The following is a 20,325-nucleotide window of genomic DNA, read 5'->3' on the forward strand; positions in this document are numbered from 1 at the left end:
GAAGGGGCAATTCTTACCCAAAGCATTCTACTTCCAGCTTTGCCTACACATATTTCTACAGAGATGGTGGGTCCAGGAAGGCAAATATGCCCATCATATTGCTAGGACTTTCCTCTAATCGTGCTTGTATCAGCTATTGGATAGTAAAACCAAGAAAGCGTTGGATCCACAGCAGCAAGGGACTGGCCATTGTCACATCCCCATAACTCATAATTTCTGTATCAAATGATATATTTTGCCTACACAGACTTTCCAATAGTAAAATTTATTGTTGAGGCCAAAAGTAAATTTAGGGAAGCTGGAATTTTCTAGAAGGCCAAAGGAAAGGTCTGTTCTTTGAATGATGAGATTGGAATAAACAGGATTTCTTGTGCATCTGTTCGTGGAAAATGCACACTTGAAAGAATTCTGTTCAGTCAGAATCTTGCCAAGTTAAAATGGGCTGGGCTCCTTTAATGTGAATCTTGACTGGAGCCCTAGAGGTACAATAGGCTTCAGTGCTCACGAAGGGAAAATTAACCTTGAGGTTTTTTTCCTGCTTGTGCTATTTACTATGAGCTTTGCATTTTTATGTTTGGGTTTTATTGGTTTAGGCAGATGAATTCATTTTAGAAGTCGCCACCTAGGAGAGGAGAGGCAGTATAGCATTGGGTTTGAGGAGCCAGCCTCAGGGCAAGAAAGGTCACCCCTGACGCATCCTAGTTGTGTGACCCTGGCCAAGTGCTTTCAGTGCTAAGAAGATGATGATCTGGACTAATAGAGGGGATTTTCTTTATCTAGCAATTTCCTGTAGCAGTGAATGCAATCACAAGTCCTGGCCCTCTTCCTCTCCCACCATGGCGATGAGAAACTTCCCAGAAAATTCTACTAAGAAAGCCTCAAGATGACTTGTCAAACCAGGGCCATTAGTTTTGTCCAGATGACTCTTAGGATCTTTCCAGCTTTGCAAGTTAGCAATTCTGTTGTCCTGCCAGCAGGATTTCTCAGTGGAAGGTCACCTGGGGACTTGAGTGTCTGGCACAAGCTGATTGGCCTGAAGTTCTAAACTCCTTGGCCTCCTTTCAGGAGGCTGCCATTCTGTTGTAACTCATACAGAAAGGGCTGTGCCAGGTCCTTGAACTCTAGAACTTGGGAAACCCAAGTCATCAGGAGTGAAACCTTGGGGTAGTCTTATTAAAGAAGGATATGCGCTAATCATTAGAGCTTTAATGGCCAAGTACAGTAGGTAAAAGTGCCTTCCCTTTGCTTCTGATTCTGTAGAGGTTTGGAGCATTCTAGATATGTAAGGGGTAACTGGAAAACCATAAGACTCATGTTTATACATATGTTTCCAAAACCAAGAGCATGTTATGTTAAAATCAGATGAGAGCATGTTACGTGGGTCTGACCAGGACAATCTAGAAGTGCCCAGCTGGATTTGAACAAATTCAAAGTCCCAAAGTTCCTACTTCTCTCAAATGGCTTAGAAAAATCTTGGTGCCCGCTAAGCCAGCTACAAGGAAGGACTGTTTCCCATGTTCAGTATTGCAGAGGGGTGAGGGGTAGGTTGTCCAGAGATTGTTTTGGAAGCCTTGACATAATTAGGTAGGTCTTTGATATCTGAAAGCATCATGAAGCAATGTAAGATAATTATTTAGCATCTCTATTAACGATATATCCTCTCCCCCCTTCCCCCATTGCCTGACTATTCTGGGGGGAAGTGCCTGAAGGAGAAAAACATGGTTTCACAACATGGCTGCTAGAATTAACCAGAACACCATAATAAAAGGAAATATAAGCAGACATCCCATTCGTTCAGTGAATATTTATTGAGCACTTATTATGTGAGATAAAAAATTTTAGATGAGCCCCCATCCCTGCTCTCTGTACTTACAATACAGTAGGGGATAAGGATAAAGTTATAATACACATATTATAATAATGATAGGATGTAACCAGACGTCATATGAGATTTGAGAGGGAAGGTCATTACCCATTGGGGACTCAGAGGAGGCTTTTTGGAGGAGACAACCCTTGAATTGGACTTTGAAGGATGTGGTGGGAGGCAGGAAAGCATTTCAGGCAAAGGGAACATTGTGAGACAAGAGGCAGAGGTGAAAGAGCTCAGAGTCTTTTGGAAGGAGAGAAAAGTCCAATTTGGTGGGAACATGAAGTATGTAGAAAGTATGAGATAGGACTGGAAAGATGTGGTGGCACCAGATTGTGGCAATCCTTGAGTGACAGGATGAAGAGTTTGCATTTTATTTGATTTACAGTAGGGAGCTACAGAAGATTTTTGAATGAGGTAATAGCATGACCAGATCTATGCATGAAAAGATTAGTCTTCCATCAGTTTGAACTCTGGATTGGTGGGGGTGGAGAGGACAGCAAGGACAGCCTGTTAGAAGGCTATTTCTATGATCTAAGCAGGTGATGAGTAGGGACTGGTATAAGATAGTAGCAGTAGAGAGGGATGGAGAGGAGAGGAATGGAGAATAATTGCCGAATACATAAATTCACATTATGCAAATGCTACTTCAAAGAATTCTGAAAGAAATCCACATTCCAAAAAAACACCTATGTGAACTTTACCCTACTGTGCTCTCTCTACTCCTGCCCCTTGGCTAGGCATTCTGGGCCTCTCGCGATCTTCCCCCCAAAAACAACTAAAACAAAAATCTCTCCAAGTGAAAGCATCATAATGGAAGCTGGGAAAGACTGCCCTCAATGACTGATCAGAGGCTTAAGACTTTCTGAGCTGAGGGAGAGACTTTTACCCTGATCCACCCATCCCAACCTGAGTGCCTGTCTTCCATTGGTACGCTCCCGAACCCCATGTCTTTCCCCAGCCCTGCCTGTTGCCCATCTTCTCCTGTCTGTATCTCTTGTCTGGCTCCCATGTGTCTGTCTCCACCCCGTTCTTCCTCTTGTTCAGGTCAACACCAGCCTAGTTGCAGGGGTGGGACTTTCCTACCTCCCTCCCTTTCCATGTCTGCAGACAAATTCATATTACATAAAAATCATTTTAAGTATAGGTCTGTGGAATAATCCACTTAGGTAAAGTGAGAACTGTCTCTCTCTGTGTGTGATAGAGAATGTGGGGAAAAAAGAGTGACAGGAATGAGATGAGGTCAATAAAGGAAGACTATTGGGGTGCTTGAAATGAATTTAGAAGGAAATGAAGGACATAGTTTGAGGGTAAGAAATTCAAAGGACATTTCATATAGGAATTTCATGGAAAACCCACTTCTAGTAAGCTGGTAAATTAGAGTTTGGTGACCCTTTGAGAGACTGACTCCCAAAGTTCTGGCACCCAAGCTGGCAGATAGGAAGAACATTGGCATGAGAGGAAACTTTGCTTCTGATACCAACTGGACTGCCCACTTATTGTGGGAAAGCCATTTGCTCCTTTGAGTCTCAGTTCGTTTCTCTGTAAAATGAATAGTTTGAAATCTAGTTTTTCTCTTAAGTTCCTTCCAAGATTTTCCATTATAGAAATCTTTGAGATTCAGTCACTTGTGGAAATAGAAATGACTTTTCAAGGTCCTCCGTACAGCTTGGTGAATCCAGTTGCCAGTAGGAAGAGCTACAGTTGAATTTCCCAGCCCAAGGTGACTTTGAGCATCCTTGCATGGGGGTAGTGGAAGATGGGGCAATCCAGGGCCATTCTACTTTGATTTTTGCCATAAGTCACTATCGTGAGTGGACAGTGAACATTCTTACCTGTCTCTTCTGCGGGTGAGCATCTCAGCTGTAGGTTAAACAAGGAAAGGCTTCTTGGATTATATTTCTGCTACCTTCAACTTCAGCCAGAAATAAATGCTCAAAACACCCTTAGATTTGTATTCTGTTAACGTAGGAAAGGACAGTGCTCGATTGACATCTTTTGATATTTACAGTTCTCTGTATATAGCAAGTAAAAGTAAATGGGTTTTTTTTGTGCATCCAAAACAACCTTACATTAAAGTAATTTAACACTCCTGAGGACTCTGCCAATGGATAGTAAATTTTAAACTTCAGCACAAGATACAGTGTGATGTCACAAAAAAAGTGGGAGGTTTAGAGTCCTCGAAGAACTTGGGTCTGAACCCCTTCAATCACCTCTTCCATGTGTTACCTTGCAGGAAGTCACATCCCTTCTCTGGGCCTCAGTTTCTTCTTTTGTAGAATGATTGGATTTCCTTAGGTCATCTCCATGGTTCCTTCCACCTCCAAAGCTAGGATTGGAGTTGTATAAAATTCCAGTCTAAGATGAGAAGTGTATAAAGTAGGTAAGGACTATGAAGAGCTCAATTCAAATGTACCATCTTGTGATCTCTCTCTCTCTCTCTTTTTTTCTTTTTTGAAACCAAGTGATGCAGTGTGGAAAAGGAAAGTCCTGTTATTATCGGTTCCTGACGAAAGGCCAGCAGTGGATTTGGTTGCAGACTCAGTATTACATCACTTATCACCAGTGGAATTCCAAACCTGAATTCATTGTTTGCACACACACTGTAGTTAGGTAGGAAATTTGACTTCATGCTTTTAAGAAAAAAACCCAACCTCTGTGTTTGTCTATTCACTTTTCCCTTTTGGTTAGAAGGTAAATATTTTACCATCTGTATGGTCTCAACTGTAAAACTAATTCATGGAAGAACTTGGAAAATTGGCTTGTCAGACTTGGCTTTCACTTCTCGATGTCCAGGTCATTGGAATGCAAGTCCACCATAGCTGCAGCTGTTAATGCTCCGTTGGTGTGAACAACAGTGTCACGTGGAGGCATTCGTTGTATCCATTGTCTCTTTCCCTGAAATGATTTTGATATTGACTATAGGGCTACTATACCCCAAGAAAGATCTAGAGATTTTCCTTCTTTTCTTTTCTTTTGTGTTTTGTACAGAGAGTAGTTACTTTCAATTTATAAGCAGCCTTTAGGCTAAGGATATATCCATCTCGATCCATTTGGTGCAAGCTTTCTGATTGAATTACTGGTCACTTCTGTCGAGGAACTGATCATTTTCATTTTTTAAAACCCAGCTGTTTGCATTTGCAGATCCCTATGTACAAGCCATATTAAGATTTCCATGGCTTTGGGGTTTATGTAAGGGTCTATTAGGGATTAATTCCATCGAAAGTTATGTTTACATGATGCTGATACATGCAATCAGATCTTCAGGTCAGTAAGAAATGCATGTAATTGATTTGGTTGACATGTGTAAACAGAGTATCCAGAAAACTTACTTAATTGACTAGATATTTTAATGCCATGTAAATAATTACTTCTGAAATACAATATACTTTTAAAAGACCCAAATATATGTACATCTATATGTATAATCAAACTGCCTTCATATTTTGAAAATAAGAAATATATGAATTCAGTCAAATAGAATTAAGACTAGTGGTCTTGAAAATGTCGAATGGAAAATTTCCATTGTCCTTCCCTTTTTGAATGATCAGGTCCCTCCCTTTTCATTTCTTGGCTTCTGTCTCCATCAGGGGACTCACATATGTCACTGCACTGCTAGCTTCCTCATTTATGACCTTATTTTTTATGTATGTCCTAACAGTCTCTGAAGTATACATTCTCATCCTTGGAAACCACAGGGATTTTTGCTCTCTGATATTCACCAGAAAACTCCTCTAGAATGGAAATGCGTTACTGCAATGGTTCCTTCTCAGTTAGGAAACTCGTATTTATGCTTGCAACACTCCCCTCCAAACAACTTTAAAATAATAAATACTGCTTGAATGAGCCTGGGACTAGTGGGAAATAAAGTGTCTCCCAAGAAGATGATGCTCGAATCTTACTGCAGCCATGGGGATTCTTGTTTCTGAGGCCATGAAAATGAATTGCAAATGCACCAAAGAAGGGAGGGTTTTTAGAATTACAGTAAAACCAAATAAAATTTGGGCTGAAGTAGTTGGGCTTTTAAAGACTGAGTAATGGAGAGTTCCCCCACATGCCATCTGTTAGCACAATCAGGGAGGCAGGACAGCTGATCTGTGAGCGGGAAGACAGCAGCAGCTGCTGTCATGAGCCTAATGAGGGTACCGGCCTCTGCCCCAATCCAAGGCTGGCTCTTGGTGGCTTAGCAAAGCAGAGATTGGCCTCGCCAGGGAGCCGCTGTTCCCTAACCCAGCCTCTGTATCGTATCATTGATGATTTCTAAGACAGTCAGATGAGGCCCAGTCTTGGGAGAGCAGTGAGGCTGTGAGGAGTCTAGTTCCCTGGATAATTTTCCCTGTGCGTTCCTTGAGAGTGCCAAGCAGTGGGCTGTGCAATAGCCTAAACCACATAGAATGAAGAGCCTTGGGCACAGTGGCTGTGTGCTTGGCAGTCTCTTCTGTGCCCTTCCCTATTCAGATGCTGCCTCTGATGCTTGCCCACCAGCTTGGTGACCATGGCCAAGTCACTTCTGTTTTCTTCTCTGGAAACTAGAAAAGTACCTCTCCCATGGTTGTTGTGAGGCACAAAGGAGAATGATATCTCGGTGTCAGATTGTTGTGACTGTATTTGGGAATAAGGGTAAACTCTGAAGGATCACTGAGAAAAGTTGACTCTCTTTTCTTTTGTCTAGTCATTCCCAGATTCAGTCAGAAAGAAGAAAAGAACTTGGGCTTGAAGTGCCATCGGTAGCAGAAACAGTCACTGTGCCCTTCAGGGTATGTAGATGGAAAAGCACAAAGACTTTTCCAGGGTTATAGTTTCACACCCTTTCTGGTGGTGGTTCATGGGTAATTATTCATTCCACTTCCCATTCCCGACCCCCCAGCTGTGTGTTTCTTTGTACTAGACCAAGCCTGATGACATAGGAATCCAAACCAAAGGCATTTAATGAAATAGCAAGGAATTGAATTGGGTATTGAGCTCTCTTGGCACTCATTCTCAAATGGCTACCATGTTCAGCATGTCTCCTGCACATGCTAGTGGCATCTCTATGAACTCTCCTTTGTCCCCAACATAGCAAGAGAAGGACATGTCAGTTCACCCCCAGATAGGGGCTAGAGAAATGGTCGTGGCTCTTAGGCGTAACACCCAGGGAGCAATGTGGAGATCACGTTTGACGTTACTTGGTATAATAATAGTAGTGGTCTCATGTGCACTGACCCCTTTCTGGGCTGAAGCCTATGGTTCTTCCTGATTCCCTCAGTTGTTAATGTCTTCCTTTAAAATAACTGTGTTTATTTTGTTTCTATCTATCAACAACATGTTCATCTCCAGTAGGGTGGAAGCTGTCTGAGGGCAGGCACTATCTCTCTTCTGTAGCTGTATCCCCAGCACATGGGACAGTGCCTAGTGTACTGCATGTGCTTAATAAATGTTTGTTGGTTGAGGTCTCTCTTGCTGCACATGGACAAAGCCAGTCTTTTTCCCTTTTGTCACTTTTATGTCTCACGTGCTTGAAGGATGCTTACCTACCCAGAGCCCTTGGGTGGGCAACATCGCTATGCTGCAGAATCCACAGTGCCTTCTAAGAGGGTATCCAAAGAGAATTTCCTTCAGTAAGGAAGGCTTTCTCAGCTCTAGCATTATGGGAAGAGGGTGCATGCATAGGCACTCCCAATTATTTCAGAATAGACCCTTAAGTAGCTTAATACTTCATTAAGCCAGAATATGTCCAAACATTTCTTTTTAAGGCTTTCTTCCTCATAAATTAATGTCTTTTACTTGCTGCTTTGGTCCGAGTGAGCTCATCAAATTTCTTGAGCTCCATGTAGTAAAAATCAGTAAGAACTAGGTCCTTTATTTCACATGTAAAGTTCTATAGGTTGGAATTTGTTGGCTAATAACTCTCTTTTTGAGAAAATTTGGAATCTTTACCTGTCTCTTGGGCTTCTCAGGGCAAGTCTGGTCTTGCTACATGATGACTGGAGGCTCCTGGTAAGGACAGCCACTTTCCCCCAAACTCCCCAATTTATTTATTTTTTTACATTTTTTCAATTACATATGAACAAAATTGAACATTTAAAAAAAATTTTGAGTTCCAAATTCTTCCCCTCCCTCTCCCATATTTGAAAAGACAAACAATTTGATATAGACTATACATGTGCAGTCATAAAAAACATTTCCCTATTAGCCATTTTGCAAAAGAAAACAGATTTTACAAACCCAGGAATAGGAAATGATAAATAATAATAGTAAGGAAGGTACAAAGGTATGCTTCAGTCTGCATCCAGACTCCATTTAGACTGCAACAGTTCTTTCTCAGGAGGTAGATAGTATTTTTTTTTTTTTACCATAAGTCCTTTGGAAATAAAAGACAGCTAATTTTGATAGCAATTCAACAAACATCTATTAAGCATCTTCTGTACAGAGGAGGTATATATTCATTACCTTGGAAAGTAGACTATTTGGATAAGACATGGTGCCCAGCTTCAGGGAACTTATACAGAATCTCTTGAGGAACGGCCTTGATCACAATTCTCCTATGCATTTGCAGAAGTTTCTCTATTTAATCTGGAGCCCCATGGATGCCCCTTGTCTAAGGCCACGCCCATCCAAATACCTTTAGGATGAAAAAACTCAACCCTAATTTTAGATAGTCTGTGCAAACTTCATTTTCCCTGTTCCAGATGACTTTTACCAAGTCAGGGTGAGTTAAAACAGAGGTGTCGAGCAGGCATCCACAGCACAGTGAAGCCTGAACTAGATTAAAATGTAATTGGAAAATATTTAACAAAATAAAGTACAGTAAAACATAGATAATGTTACATTGTCAAACTAAGTCAGTATGTGCCTGGCCTGCAGGGATCCTTCCGTAGGGATTAGTGGCTCCCTTTCTAGTTGAGTCTGATACCACTGAGCTAAAACATCTCTTAAGCAGAAATGTTGAAAAAGCATGTGATTGCCTCCCTGGCCACAATTTCCCTTAGTTCAGAGGTTCTTCACCTCATTTGGCATCATAGTCCCCTTGGATGCCTGGGAAAGCATATGTCTCCCTCCTTGGGAACATGTTTTTAGATGTATAAAATATAGATGATGAGAAAGGAAACCAGTTACATTGACATACTGCTATCAGAGTATCACAAAACAAATAAAAACCAGCTGCTTCACACACTCCAGCTTAAGACCTCTCGGACTACATGAATTGGGAAAAGCCTTGTACTCCAATTCTGCATTACATATGAATTTATTCAATTGAACATACATTTCTTAAGCACCTACTCCGTGCAGAATACCATGGTAGTCTGTCTAAAACCCCCAAATGATAAATCCAACCTTGTTACTCTGGCTGGGGAGCATGAGCTGGCACATGTGAGCCATCCTAGGAAGCAGAGCCCTTTGGTTGACTTGGCCCAGTCTTACTGTCTTCCTTCTCATCCTCTCACCTAAACCTGTGGGGTTCAGCACGCAGCTACCCTTACCATTTTTTTCACCACCATCCTTGGCTGCTGCTGGAGTATCCCCACTCAGATCCCATTGCAAGGAATCGGTTTTGTTCGACCTTTAGACTTGAACCAATTTATTTATTGTGATGTTGTCAAAGGTTCCGTATTGGCATTGTATTTGAGCTTATTTTGAGAACACGTAGTTTATGATGCCCATGATCTCTGCCCTTTGTCACATTAAATCATTTTAGGTGCCAGACGAGAATGAGTGCTTCCATGGTAGGCGCTAATTTCCAAGGTTGGGTAAATGTAGTGTGTGTGAAAAGAGCCCCGCTTTGGGCGGACTGGTATGTTGAGTTTGGAGGGTGTTTTAGTCCTTTGAAGTGAAATGTTTTATATTGTTTTCTCTTTCTCTTGAACAAACAAAAATACAGAGTTCTGACAGTTCCATGGATGTTTCCGAGTGTGGAAGAAGCCCGGATGTGAGGAGGAAGACACCATCAGGGTCATCCCATGGCCTCTGCAAACCATCCCTTACGGGCCTGTCCAGTTCAGCATGTACGTATACTACAAACTTGGTACCTATGGTGTTGCCCAAGAAAACAGAATTTACAAAGTAAGAGCCATCACAAGGAAAATGCTCCTGTAAATGCTATCCTGTTTGACCATCAAAGCTCTCATGAATTTCCCTAATCTTTAGGTTTTGAGAATTGTTCCTGGGCCGCCAAACCCACGCTGAAAATTGTTTTATCAGTGATTAAAATGTTAGCAAATGTAATGTTTTATCAGCTGTTCCTTTCACTTGCATCTGATAAGGATTTATAGTCTTTCTTACAGTTCTCTGGAGGAATAGGATGAGTTCTTCAGTTTTCTCCATTGTACCAGTTATAGGTTTTGTTTTTAATTGTTGATGTGAAGTTGCTTTATTTCTTTCTTTGTTTTTTCCCAAGAAATTGCATTTGAGAAGGATTGCTGACAACCTGGAGAGTTTATTCATCCACTTCAGAAATAGTAGAAGTGTAGGGGACATCATTGTGCCTAATCCTGTGCAATTCCAGTGGGGCATCGCAAGGTTATCCTGGGCAGGTGTAACTCCTTGGGCACTGATGCCTTTGGACAAGTTGGTTCAGTTTTTTCTTCTGGGATTTTATAACCCCCGAATTTGACCTCCCAGCATTTACTAGTTTTAATTGTAGTTAGGTGGGAGAAGGAGCGCATGACTTCTTTTAGGGAGAAGGGGTGCGAAAAGAAATAGTCATCACATGGGCCTCTGCTCCTGGTACCACTCCATCTCTATTGGCTACATGTGTCAGAAGAGGGCAGGCAGGCAGGCTCAGCTACTGTCAGAATTTTGGGATGGTGAGGCCAGATATCACCTCCTAGAGGACCTTGACTCTACTGTCACGGAATCCTAGTGAGTAGGGGCTAGCAAGTGATGGCAGTAGAAGAGAGGGGTGGACTGGTTCCGAATGGCACAAGGCTAATATGGAGACGCTTGTCACCTAGAGCTTTGATACATGTTGGTCGGAGAGCCAGGTAGGTATGAGACTGAGGGAAAAGAAGGAGGGTTAGAGCTTCCATCTGGGGCTGCTTGGCAGTGGTGGCCCAGGTGCAGGGGATAGCCTAGCACAGGAGTGGGGAGCCTACAACCTTGAAGCCACATGTGGCCCTCTAGGTCAAGTGAGGTCCTTTGACTGAATCCAAACGTCACAGAACAAATCCTCTTAATAAAAGAATTTGGTTTGTAAAACCTGGACTCAGTCAAAAGGCCGCATCCAAGGACCTAGAAGGCACATGTGGCACATAGGCAGGTTCCCTACCCCTGGCCTGGCAAACAGCTCACATTCCTGAATTGCCTTACAAGTTTCCAAAGTACTTTCCTACTACAGTCTGGCTTGGTAGGGCAAATTTATATCCCCATTTTTGGATGTTGAAATTGAGTTTTAGAGACATGAAGATCACTAATGCAGATCAGAGGCAGGACTTGAACCCAGGTCTTCTGACTCCAGTGTTATTGTAGTTGGTTTTCATTATATCTTACCATGCAGGGCACAAAGGATAGGGGCAGGGCAATACAGGGTGTCCTTGTAGATATTATAATAGGGTAGCTGAGGTAAAAAGGGGTGGATGGGCTGCAGAATTCAGTGCTGTTATTTTCAAAGGCGGAAAAAGGACCAGGAGCTATACACTTCATAAACCCAGATGAATTTAGGAGTAGAAGTCCCCAGAGCAAGACTCTGCCCCTCGAAGTGCTAAAAGTAGTGGTGGGCCTTCACGCAATACCCTGAGCGAGATATTCTAAATGTAACTGAGTCAGAAATGGCCCAAGTTCCAGATGGAAGGGTTGTCAAGTCTGCTGAGATTTTTTGTGCAGGTCAAATTGTCAGGGGCTGAGATTTCCTTTTCCCTGTGACTTCAAGTGCCAAGAATGGTGTTGGCAGGATGGTGGGGACAGTTGGGTTTCAAAGGACTAATGAAAAGGTGTGATAGTCGACCCTTCCATGTCTGTAGGACCTTTGAGTTCACATTTAAGAGATCATCTGAACCTCGCATTTTTGGGAGGTGGGCAAGGCTCTCATTTTACAAATGAGGAAACCGAGGCCCAGAAAAGCCCATAGCAACTTAGCAGCAGAATTAGAACTGGACCCTAGGTCTTTAGACTCTAAGCCCAAGCTGCTTGTCTGCTATGGTTTCCCTGAACCACTTGTCAGAGTCCTTTTTATTTAAAATTATAGGTAATAACAGTGCAACTTTGCCATCTGGAGGTGGATTGTAAGTGGATTTAGTGTTCTCTTTTGGAGGATCATATGATATCTTTTTTTCCAAGAGCAGAAATTCTGCAAACAACCCTTTTCTCTGCCTCATGCCCCCAGACTCCATAGAGTTGTAGGAAGGAAGGGAAAAATTGATCTTTCTACAACTCTGGGGAACAGAAAGTAGCTGGTGATGAGGCTAGGGATATTTGTGTGCCAGGTACAAGCAAACAGGTGCAAGGACCGGCTCATGACTCTGTGGATGGAATCCAATCCACGGCTGCCTTTTTTAGAAACGAGTTCTTAGCAGATGTTTGCGTGCTGTGCTGAGGAAGTCCAGGTGCTCAGTTGTCATCAGCCCATCTCTCCCACCTTGTCAGGGAAAGAAAGGAGGACCGGACTTAGTCATGAGATTAGAAAACAAAGCGCCCTGTTCTCTTTTCTAATACTGATATTCTGATTTGTTTGTTGCTTTTTGAATTTCCCCCTGTCAGCCAAATTGCCACTGCCACCCAAAAAACCCAGCAAGACTTTTATGAGGTGGGGTCTGCCCGTGGAACAGCCAGCTAAGAAATATGACAAGATATTTCTCAAGGAGGCAGCCAGCAGCAGCAGCAGCAGCATCAGCAGCATCAGCAGCAGCAGCAGCAGCAGCAGCAACAGCAGCATCATCAGCAGCAACAGCAGCAGCAGCAGCAAGATCTACACCCAGGTACCTCCCTCCAGGCTCCTTGGGGTGGGGGGGCCTCCATTTCCCCTTCCGCAGTAGTGGAACAGTCTCGGTATTATGGGAGAACAAACTCGTCCTGTTGGGCCTGAAATCCCCTAGCAAATCACCCTACGAACAACCTTTGGGACCATTGTCATCACCCCTGATTAAGCCATTTACTTGTTCATTCCTCGATTCAACAGAAATGCATTCAGGTCTCTTCTCTATGATTAATCACCTGTGCTAGGTGCTGGGGAGGGGAGGAGGCAGGGGAATACAGAGTCTTTGCTTGTCTGAAATAACTTGGATACCTAATCAAATGTGCGAAGTATGTAAGAGCGTGTATACTGGGGAGGTCGCAAGAGGTAGCTATCCCTTCTGACTGGGGTAGAGGAGTGCAGGGCCAGGGAGGCTGGGTAGACTTGCCATTGGATGTTTGGCTAGCATCCCTATTTCTGTTCACTGGGTTTCTGAAGTGGGGTCTGCAAACCAAGCAGGAGTTGGAGAAGGAGCTTTTAAACCAGAACATTTAAGGATCCCTCTTCTCCCAGGGAAAGTGTAAGACAGCAAGCTTGCCCAGAGAGCAAGGGAACAAGCTTTGCTTAGGCCAGTGTTTTCCATCAGTCTTAGGGGTTCATTCTGCCCATCCGAAGGTAGAAAGGGGGAAAGAGAAATGAATTGAGGTCAGTGTGGAAGAAGGTTGGTAGCAAGATGAGGAAGCTTGGCAGGTATTCCCATAGCACCTTCTTTATTGGAGTCCAAAAAGACTGAATTTCCACAGTATTAGATATATACCTAACTAAACAGAAATACAGTCTACACAGCTGGGCCTCTGCCTGCACAGCAGTGTTGAGGGAGGTTCTTAAAGGGATTTAGTCCAACACATGTTAACTAAACACCTATTATGCACAGGGGTGTGTGCTAGGTGCTAGCTGAGGATAAGTAGCAAAGGTCCATAGTCCAAGAGGAAGCAAATGGAGCAGATCTTCTGACTCTTATCTCCAGTCTTCCTCCATTGTACCACCCTGCCTCCTGTGTCCTCCAGGCTCAGATTCCAAATTCCATGAGACTTCACTAGATCAAGTATTGTGGGCTGTTGTTCTCTTGCTGTTTCCCATATGTATTCCTAATCTCCCCAAACAAAACTTACCACTGCCACTATCACCACCACCCCAATCACCACCAACAGTAACAGCGTCACCACCACCATCACCACCACCACCCAGCAGCGATTGTGCTGTGGCTTCTACTTCTTTCTTTCTTTTGGTGTGCCCGGTACCCATCTGAATATACTGTATGAGTTCAAGCATGCCATGTTGATTTGCCCTGTTGATTGATATCAGAAAGCTATTTCTCCACATATCAGACCCCTTCCCCTCAATGTGAACTCTCTAAAAGGGCCACCCCATGGTAAAGGCAGGCAAGCAATGTGAGGCTTCTAATTTGTTCATGTCTCTGCTTTATGTCCCTACACAGGGCCAGATGGTTCCTCAGACCTTTGCTGACCATCTTGCCGCACACCAGGTGGCCTCGATGAGAATACCTATGGCGTCCACTCTACTAGAAGATGTGGTACTTTTCTTTTCACCTTATTTTCCTTCCAGATGAAGAGACAAGTCAAAGTATGAGACAGAGTGAAATAGCATACTTGGAGAAGGGGCTTTTTCCATTTTTTTTCTTTTTGCCCCTTAGTCTTTTATTTTTTTTTCTAATTCAGTTGAACAGGTCTGATGACACTAGCTAGCTGTTTCTAGTCTGCACACCACATTTTAATTCTTCTTACCCATACAGATTTTAAACAGTCTCCTTCCTTAAATTGTGTGGTGAGTTGACTGTATTATCCCAGTTAGGAATTGGGGAAGGGGGTGGAGTAAGGGGGTGCTGTTAACTGCCTCATATTAAGTAACTGGCCCAAGGCCCCACCAAGTAAGCCAATGAACCAGGAGGAGAAGATAGGGAGGGAGAGAGAGGAGGAAAAGAAGACTTTGAACAGCCATGCTATATCAGAGTACCTAGTAGTGCTGGGCTTGGACCGCAGCATGGGAATGCCATTTGCCTCATAGGCCCAGGCCTAGAGTCTGAGTGAGTCCGAACTCTGTTGTTGAAATCTGGAGATCTGAGTTCAAGGCCTGGATCTGACATTATTGGCTGTGATCACTTAGGCAAAAGTACCTTAATTCTCCCAACCTCTGGATCTGGGTCCATGAAAGCCAGATAATCATAATTGCCCTAGCTGGTATTTCATAAACCTTTGAGTGCTTTAGAAATGTTCTCTGTTGCTTGTCCCCTGCCCTCTTTGGGGGAAGCTGGTGTGATGTACAGTTTGGAAGAATGGATAAAATAGAGAGCTAACAGCCTTCTGCTGGATTAGCAAGCTTGACTCAGGGGGGAGCCATGGCCTCCTCCGCTTCTGAAGGTGGCTGCTGAGAAGGGGCAATCAGAGAGAATACAATTATTGCCCCTTCGCATGGCAAGCAGAGACTTCTTCCCCCCGTCCCAAGCCATCAAAATGCCACTTACATGATGATTCATCTAAATGCTCAGCAAAGAGGCAATTTTCCAAGATGAACATTAGATTTTTCAGAGTAAAAAGGAGAGGTATTAACTGAAACACTATAATTTATATTGCTAACCAGAGAACCAGATTAGATTCTGAATTTGCCTCACTGGTGTTTGTGATCCCACCTGAGAACAAAACTTTGTGGATTTCTTTCTTGCCTCTTTGTATGCTGTGCTGTATAATGGAAGAGTTCTGGCCTGGTAAGGCAGGGAGCTTCAGTTTCAATGCTGGCTCTGCCACCAACTCACAAATGCCTTCCCCTCTAAGCCTCAGTTTCCTCCTCTGTAAAATGGGGAAGTTGGACGAAATGTATCAGATGACATGTGAGGTTCTTTTCAGCCCTAACATTTGGAGTGCTTAGTGCTGGAAAGGCCCCTTTGGAAGTCATTTGGTCCAGCACACTCATTTTACCAAAGCTGAGGAAAGAGAGACCTGGAGGGATTGGAACTGAACCTATGTCTTCTGCCTTTCCATTGGTGCTCTTTCACTATACTCCACTGTGTCTCAGCACCTAAAAGACCCTCATTTCCCTAGCCTTTTTAAGGTAGGATTTGCATCTGGAAAGTAGCCAACCCTGCTTTTTTTAACCAGTGGCTTCTCCTTGCAGCCTAATTTCCCCTCCTTCGAGCGGCGCCGGGGGGTGCAGCAGCTCAAGGAAGAGCTGGGAGGAAAAACTGGGGCATTACAAGCTGACATTGAAACCCAGAAGCAGGAGCTCCATACAATCAAGGAGAGTCTGCAGACTGTGCAAGATCCTGACTTCCAGATGCGTCAACAAGGGCCGCCCGGCTCCCTTCCAGCAAAGCCAACATCTGGCCTGCACCCTCTCAAGAGCAGATCTCTTTCCTTGGAACTGCCTGTGCGTATAGTTCCATTTTCCTCAAGTCATTCACTTGCGTTCCGTGCATTCTCATTTCTCGTCCCAGGTCAAAGAATTGGGAAATAAGCCCTTTCTCTGCTTTAGCTCCCACTTGGCATTCTTACTTTGGAGTGGCAGGAGGATTGTCTGTACGTGGGAGAAAAAAAGGCAGAGCCCCCACCTTGGCATTTTCTCTGACACAAGAGAGCTCCCTACTTAACAGGGCAGCTGATGCAGAGAGGTTCATTGACAAATTGGAAGCAGCACATAGAGTCGGTTTCCAAAATTAAGCATGAGGCCTTGAAAGGGAAGCAGCTTTGCTGGTGATTTGTTAGACTACAAACCTGTCTGTTGCTTTTTCAGTCAGGACTGGCCAAAGCAAATCATAGGAATGGGTCCACATGTGGTAGAGCCTTGTTTTGGTGCTGGAGAAGACAAAGAGTTTAGGAAAGACCTGATCCCTGCCTTCCTAGAGCTTGTAGTCTAACAGAGGGATGAGGCACACACACCGAGAGAGCTTTGAAGTGCATTAGAAGTACAGATCCAGTGCTCTGGAGGGTCTGGAAGAGCAAGTCAACAGGAATGAGGAGGGCATGAGGAAGAATTCCATATGGGAGGGGAGGGAGTATCTGAGTTAGACTTGAAAGGATCAGTCCCCTAAGGACTAGGTGAGTGCCAGGATCAAAGGTGCGGAGGCAGGGCATGCCCGTTTACAGGCACAGAGCAGTCTGGCTTGCTGCACCTCTGGTCCAGGCACTCAGGTCACACTCAGAAAGCCCTTTCTATCTTGGGCTCTCCTGAACTAAGTCATTTTCAAATTGTTGGACTGACTTTTAAGGGTCCCCTGGAGGCATAATTCAATCAAGGAACTCATTCGCAACCCATAAAGGCATCGGCTGGGCATGGCTGGGCATCTTTTAGTTAGTTTAACCCCTCATTATCATCTTCTTACTTTCTGTGATTTCATTCTGGGCTTTCTTATCCAGGAGGGGTCAGGAAGGGACCAAAGACAAATTCCTTTCTACTGGTAACAGACCTTGGGGAAATTAGAAGGAAAGAAATCATGTTGGTTTTTCAGAAATGCTTCATTTTGAGGGAGGTCAATCTCCACATGGGTTCAGGTAATGCAGGCCAACTGCCCTGTAGAGAATAGTCCAGCATGGTTCCTAAAGACACTGCAGGATTATCCATGTCGATCAGAATGAGCCCATTCTCCCAAATCCGATGGGTTCCTCCTGGCTAGATTATCAACACTGTGTTCTTGTTGCCTCTGGTGTCAGGTAAAAGGGAAAGAGCTTGAGTCTTTTTGACTGAGCTGCTAGGGTGGGTTCATTACCTCCTTTGGCCCTCAAATCCCAGCATGGGCATAGCAGACTCTAAGGGAGCATTCAGGAATCCAGGTGTTGGTTCATAAGGTCATAGGATCTTAGACCCAGAGTCAGAAGGGACCTGAGAGCTCATTGAACCCAACTCTCTCATGTTACAGTGGAGGTCCAGAGAGGGGAAGTCACTTGCCATGAGGCACACAAGGTGGAAGGTATTGGATGGAGCATTGGAACTCAAGTTTTCCTGGCTCCCAAGGCCAAACCTGTCTCCCCAGGCCAAACCTGTCTCCCCTCTGTCTCATGCCTCCTGTGCAAATGCAAAGATCGGTAGCTTTGGCAAACAGGAAGCCAGGTCAAAACCACAAGGCATCCAGCAAAGCGCTAAGATCACTGGAGAGTGCTTCTAGACTGTGAGGTCCCACTTGCCCCTAAAAGTCTCCCATGTTGTCCTGGCAGTACCTGAAATTCCCATCTTTGGGGTCAGTGCCTCAGGTTTCAGTGTCTCCTCACTCCTGGGTCATCTCAGAGTTTGTGTGATAGAAGTTGTCGATAAGCATATTTGTGCCACTAAGGGCCCTTGGGAAGCAGGTTCCTAGATAGTCAAATGCAGCCACAGCCCTGGTTGGCTTCTTGGCAAGTCTTCTCCTAGTAGGGAGGCCAGCAAGCAAGCCACATGTGGCCCTTCTTACCTTTGGGTAACCTTTCATCTTGGCAACTTCACAATTAGTGTGTGGGGATTAACTCCAAGCAATTGGTCTGACATTTGGAAAAGCACTTAAGATGGAGAGGAGGAGGTGTGGAGGTGATGCTGGTCACCAGTAGTACAAGGAAGTTTTGTTTGGTGGTGGTTTTTTCCCCAATTTTTTGTTGGTTTTTTCCCCATTGAATCTTTAAAGAGGTTAAATGTCTGGCATCCAGCTTTAAGGTTTGCAAAGGGCTTTATGAATGGTAACATCTCATTATCTCATTTGATTGTCACAATAATTCTGTGAGGTTATTATCCTCGTTTTACAGATGAGAAAATTGAGGCTGACAGGCTCAGGGTCACACAGCTAAATAGGTATCTGAGAAAGGTTTCAAACTCAGGTCTTCTTGACTCCTAGGCCAGCGCTGGTACCCTGTACCATCTAGCTGCCTGAACTTTGGACAAGCAAAGAGACCTCTCTGATGTTTGATTGTGCCTTGCCAAACTTGAACCCTGGGTTTTTCTTATCATCTGACTCCTTGACTCCTACTCATACATTACTAAAAGGAGCTGGAGGAAGTCAGGAAACTTTGCTAATTGCATTAACTGCAAATTTTTGCTCTCTAATCTCTGTCTGGCCTTTGGGCAGGAAGGCAATCCTTCTACTGCTCTCAAATGGTTTTTTTGGCCCACTCACCCCTCATTGGTGGTTCTCTCTCTTCCTGCCTCCCATGATGCCCCCTCCCCTTGCCCCCGATTCTCAGCAAGCTTCTCCTGCCATCACTCCTTGACAGTGCCCTCCCTCCCTATCTTCTTGCCAAGGCCATGCTCCCTTTACGTGTACCTTTTCCAGCAGATTGCCCCCACCACGATCCCCACTCTAATAATCTCTAATCTCCCCCATTTGCTGGTTCCTTCCTGTTGATGACAAGCATGCCCACATCCCTGCTGTACTCAGAACCCCTCACTTGATCCTCCCATTCCCTCAAATTCTCATCCTAGATCTCTCCTCTGTTAAGCTGTTTGAAAGAATTGTTTATTCTCTGCTCCTCTACTGTCCTCTCGTAGTCCCTCCAGTCACCCAGCCTCCAAATCTAGGTTTTGTCCTTGACTCCTCACTTGTACTCACCCTGTATATTCAATCCGCTCCAGGTTTTGACCTTCATAATGTCTCTCAAATGTATCCCCCACACCTCTGACACTGCCTCCATTCTGATGCAGGCCCTCATCACCTCATACCTTGATTATGGCAGTAGCTGCTGGTGGGACTGCCTGCCTCAAGTCCCTCCCCACCCTAATCCATCCTCCATTCTGCTACCAAAGTTATCTTCTTAAAGTACAGGTCCGATTATGGCAACCCCCCACCCCATTGACACACACAGTCAAACTCTTATTACCTTCAGGATTAACTATAAAATCTGCTGTAGGGATTGTAAAGGTCTTCACAACCTGGTTCCTTCCTACCTTCCAGTGTTCTCGCACCACGCTTCTTTCCATACACTATGACCTTGCACAGGACACTCCATTACTCCACATGACGCTACATCTTTGCCTTCATTCTCCATGCCTGGAATGCTCTCCTTCCTCGCTGCCATTTCTTGGTATGTGTGATTTCCTTTAAGACTTAGCCATCCCTCCAGAGTTCCCTTATATTTCCTATGTGTATATGTGTATGTAAATAACACACACATATAATATATACAAACATACGTATATACTCTCACCCCATTAGAATGGGAGCTCCCTGAGGACAGGGCTTGTTTTTATCTTTCTTAGTCCAGTGCCTGGCACGTAGTCAGTGCATACTACTCACAGATGGCTTGATGTTGAACTGATGCGAAGTGTAACCAATTTTCATATTCCTTGTTCTGGATGGTGAACGAGCCTGTAAGCCAGTAAAGAATTCACAAGACTGTGCTGCCTGGGTCTCCTATGAGTGTGTTATCCAACCTCAGCTGGGCTCTCTTTGCAGCAAGGCAGTCCTTTTATTGCTCCCTAATCACTTCCTGATCTCACTGCCCACAAAACCTTTTCCAAATCCTCTCTTTTCTCCCCAGGCCTCCCACCTTCTTAGCTGAGGACTTTGTCCCTTTCTTTACTGAGAAAATTGAGCCCCCTTTCTTTCTCTGTATTTCAAGTGCGC

At 44.2% G+C, this 20,325-nt stretch overlaps 1 protein-coding gene across 1 annotated transcript in view; it reads left to right on the plus strand.

The window, feature by feature from the left end:
- The window catches only part of LOC140516449 (neuronal PAS domain-containing protein 2-like), a 79,314-nt gene that overhangs the window by 48,656 nt on the left and 10,333 nt on the right, over positions 1–20,325 (plus strand). Inside the window, exons 12-17 of the mRNA XM_072627431.1 lie at positions 4,333–4,480; positions 6,540–6,624; positions 9,726–9,849; positions 12,539–12,756; positions 14,230–14,325; positions 15,921–16,172. Of these exons, the coding sequence (XP_072483532.1) occupies positions 4,333–4,480; positions 6,540–6,624; positions 9,726–9,849; positions 12,539–12,756; positions 14,230–14,325; positions 15,921–16,172 (923 nt within the window). The remainder of the gene's footprint in view (positions 1–4,332; positions 4,481–6,539; positions 6,625–9,725; positions 9,850–12,538; positions 12,757–14,229; positions 14,326–15,920; positions 16,173–20,325) is intronic.

This window comes from Notamacropus eugenii, chromosome X, assembly GCF_028372415.1.
Source record: "Notamacropus eugenii isolate mMacEug1 chromosome X, mMacEug1.pri_v2, whole genome shotgun sequence".
Lineage (NCBI taxonomy): Eukaryota > Metazoa > Chordata > Mammalia > Diprotodontia > Macropodidae > Notamacropus > Notamacropus eugenii.